Source organism: Narcine bancroftii, chromosome 2, assembly GCF_036971445.1.
Source record: "Narcine bancroftii isolate sNarBan1 chromosome 2, sNarBan1.hap1, whole genome shotgun sequence".
Lineage (NCBI taxonomy): Eukaryota > Metazoa > Chordata > Chondrichthyes > Torpediniformes > Narcinidae > Narcine > Narcine bancroftii.
In genome coordinates, this window is record NC_091470.1 from 227255547 (window position 1) to 227259562 (window position 4016).

The following is a 4016-nucleotide window of genomic DNA, read 5'->3' on the forward strand; positions in this document are numbered from 1 at the left end:
CCGCCGGGCTGCGCGTTCGAATTTCGTGTCCCACGTCCTTATTTGCCGGACAGGCGGCCCAATCAGCGGCCGCGTTGCTCCCCGGTCGCCCGGAAGTTGCGCGCCCGCCTGTTTTGAGACGGATCCGTGTCGTTCGTTTCAGGCGTCGAGTCGGGTTTGGTGTCGATATAGCGGGCGGTAAGTTGGTGAGGAAGGGGTGGTGGGGCGGTTTGTGTGGGTCAGGAGGTCTGCTGTTGGTACCAAGCCAGGGGCACGTGTAGCGCCGAGAGCGACACTCAGGACCCCCCCTCCTCTCCATCTGGGGCTGCCCAGCGATATTAGTGACAAGAGTCGTTCACGGTAATGGACCCTTCGACTCACGGTGACTTTTCTCGGGTTTCCAACACTTGTTCAGATTTATCGTCAGTACATACAACCCTGAGATTGAGGAATTACGTCTAATTGGCAGTGCAAAAAAAATCCGTACACAGTGTAAAACGTGTAAACAAATAGAATTGTAAACTGATAACGAATGTAAACAAACTGTACAATACAGAGAGAACAAAAAGATAATAAAGAGCACAAGTAAGAGTCCTTGAATGAGTTTCTGAGTTTGTCATTGAGGAGACTGATGGTGGAGGGATAGCAGCTGTCCTGAACCTGGTGGTACTAGTCTTGTAGCATCTCTACCTATTTTTTGATAGCAGCAGCGAGAACACAGCTGTGCTGGGTGGTGAGAGTCTTTGATGATTGCTGCTGCTCTCTGACGGCAGTGTTCCTTGTAGATGTACTCAATAGAGGGGAGGGTTTTGCCTGTGATGTCCTGAGCTGTGTCCACTAACTTTTAGAGGGCTTTAGGAGTATTGATGTTTCCATACCAGACTGATCTCTCTCCTGAGGAAGTAGAGGTGCTGACGTGCTTTCTTCATGATGCCATTGGTGTATTGGGTTCATGAAAGATCCTCTGAGATAGTGACTCCCAAGAACTTAAATTTGTTCACCCTCTCCAGCTCTGATTCCCCCAATGGTTACTGGATTGTATACCTCTGGCTTTCTTGAACTCAACAATCAGCTCCTTAGTTTTGGAGACATTGAGTCCAAGGTTGTTGTTGGTGCACTATTCAGCCAAGTTTTCAACCTCCATCCTGTATGCTGACTCATCCTTTATATAACCCATAAACTATACCTTTCTGTATAAAACCCAAAGGTCTGCAGACGCTAAGATTGTAGTAAAAACAAACCATCAACAAAGCAGTCTTGTGGCCTCCTCAAAATCGGAGAGACTGGATGCATATTGGGAGATTGCCTTGTTAAGCACCTCATCTCTGTCCGCCACAATGATGTGGATCTTCCAGTAGCTACCCATTTCAATTCTCCATCCCATTCCCTTGCTGACATGCCTGTCCATATCAGACTGAGACAAACTACAAATTGGAAGAACAACATCTTATTGTCCGTCAGAGTGCCCTCCAACCAAATGGCGTTAATATAGGCTTCTCTGGCTTTTGTTACCCCCTCCCCCCCCTCACGTGTTGCTTTCCCCCAGCTCTGTCTCTCCCTTCCCTGACTCCTTTCGCAGACATGATAAAATTCTCATCTCTCACTTATCATCCAATTAATACCTTTTGTTGGTCTGGATTCCTCCCCCAGCCAGTATTGTCTGAATTCTGAAATTTCCTGCTTCAGGTTCATATTATTAATTGAAGAAGGGCTCAGGCCCAACAAGTCACCAATATATCTTTGCTTTTTATGGACGCTGAAAGACCAGCTGAATTCCTCCAGAGAGTGATGAGGTAGGGAAGGTTTAGATTTTTTTTGGTAGGTATATATGGGGTCGGCACAACATCATGGGCCAAAGGGCCTGTCCTGTGCTATGTGTTTTATGTTGTATCTGGTGTCTTCTGGTAACCGAAATTCCAGGCCACATCACAGTGGGTGGCAGCTTTCAGATACTTCTTCATATTGTCCCTGAACCAGGACCTCACCAGGCCACCGTCTCCAAATCCATGGCATATCTCGTCACATCAGGTCTCCATCCACAGACTCAAAACACAATTGTGCCCCAACCTTACACTTCCTCCTTACTATCTCTTATCCAAGATTCACTAAAAGGATTGTCCTGATTCACAAAAAAGGACTGTTCCATTGTTTCTGCCTGCTCTTGCCCAACTAAAATCTCCTCCTACCTTAACTTATCCTGCCTCTCCTTGCTCAACTCCACATCACCCATTTTTATCCCATTCCCCCATTCTCCAGTTCCAATCACCTACTACCCATGTACCAGACTCACCCTTTACCTTTCCCCAAATGATAATTATTGTCTTCCTGCTTACCAGCCTCCTCTCCAAACACCCCTAAAAACAGGACTACATCTCTCTTTGTCTGCCTCTACCTGTAACCCATTGGCCCATCTTCCAAATCCATCCCTACCCTACCTAGATTCAGTTTTATCTTTCTCCCTCTCACACCAGTCTTGTTATGGTCTTCAATTAATTGTATTAAGTTGAGCCCAGAGGAGCCTAATTTTTATTTGATGTTGTTTGCATTGTCATTTTCTTTGAATTCTTCCCTGTGTTTATTTGCCTCCGTATCTTTGTGACAATTGCAACAATTAAGATTTGTAATCCTGTTATCTTCGGTTGGCATTGATTGATATCACAGTTATTTATTTCCTAATGGTGACAAATTCTATCCACATCATTGTCACCTCAGGTTTTTAAAACTGTGTTATTTTTGCATTTGGTTGCTTGACTTTCAGACTAAACCAAACAAACGACACATAAAAATGGATATTCAGAAGGACTTGCAGCCTCCAAAGCAACAACCTATGGTCTATATTTGTGGAGGTAATTATTTTGATATCCTTGATCACAACTGATGCATTAACTTTCAATATTATTTTACTAATTTTGATCATCTACAGTTAATGTTATGGTTTGATGAAGCTGGTATTTTTATAGGCTTCACTTTTGGAATTCTAAAGAAAATCAGGAAGTTTAGTGTGGTTTAAGGATGAATCAAAGATTTTATGTGTTTCACAATAATGCTCCAGCTTCAGAAACATCCCTATTTTGGATATTTCAAGATCGATCTTAATGTTTGATCCCTTTTACTGACTCAACTCTTTTCTCTTCATATGCAATAAGTGGATTCTGAAATGTCCTCAACCCATTCATGAACTGGTTAGTGCAACTACAGGGAGACTGGCAATAGACAAAGTGCTGGAAAAACTCAGTAGGTCAAGTAGCATGAATAGAAAGAAAAAGACAATCGACATTTCAGGCCTGAGCCTTTCTTCAGGAGTGCTGAAAACCAGGCAGATGCCAGAATAAAGGTGGGGGGGGGGTGTAGCAGAGGGGGTGGTGGAGAGAAGGAGAAGGCTACAGGTGAGAAGGTGAAGAACAGAAAGAAGCTGAGAATTGATGGGGGAGAGGGCAGAGGGAAGGATAGCTCCCTCATAGGAGAGAGAAGTTGGTCTGGAGATGGAGGAGTCAGGCATGAACGAAAGAGACTGTGGGAGGTTTATGGAAATTCGATGTCAATATTGATACCATATGGTTGGAGAAGTATTCTTCCTTCAAATTACAAGTGGCCTCAACTTGGACATGGATAGACTTGTCCGTGTGGTAATGTGTGAAATTGAAGAGACTGGCAACAAACGTGTTCAAATAAGCAATCGCCCAATCTGTGTCCAGACTCCCCGATATAAAGGAGACCATGTCGGGAGGACCAGATGCAGTAAATGAACCCTACAGATTCACAGGTGAAATGTTGCTTCACTTGGAAGGTCTGTTTGGGGAGGACGTCTAAATGCAAGTGTAGCACTTCTTGGGGTTACAGGGCTAGGTATGCGAGGGAGGTGGAGGGGAATTGGTGGGAAGGGATGAGTAGATGAGGGAGTCATGGAGGGAGCAACTTGCAGCTTCAAAGGCTGCGGAATACTAGAGGCGAATCAACGGACAGTTGGTGACTCTGAAGGGACTCTCTTTTCCTCCCTTATTGTAAGGGGATCTGGGTGACACAAATGGAGAATCTGT

At 44.6% G+C, this 4016-nt stretch overlaps 1 protein-coding gene across 2 annotated transcripts in view; it reads left to right on the plus strand.

Moving 5' to 3' along the window:
* The first annotated feature begins 78 nt into the window (after nucleotides 1-78).
* Nucleotides 79-4016, plus strand: part of polr2k (RNA polymerase II, I and III subunit K) — a 6377-nt gene continuing 2439 nt past the window's right edge. The window contains exons 1-3 of one of the 2 annotated variants that reach the window (XM_069920435.1): nucleotides 86-177; nucleotides 1666-1772; nucleotides 2738-2825. In XM_069920435.1, coding sequence (XP_069776536.1) covers nucleotides 2765-2825 — 61 coding nt within the window. In that variant the 5' untranslated portion in view covers nucleotides 86-177; nucleotides 1666-1772; nucleotides 2738-2764. Of the gene's footprint in view, nucleotides 178-1665; nucleotides 1773-2737; nucleotides 2826-4016 lie in introns of both variants that reach the window. The other variant, XM_069920434.1, reaches the window with a different exon arrangement.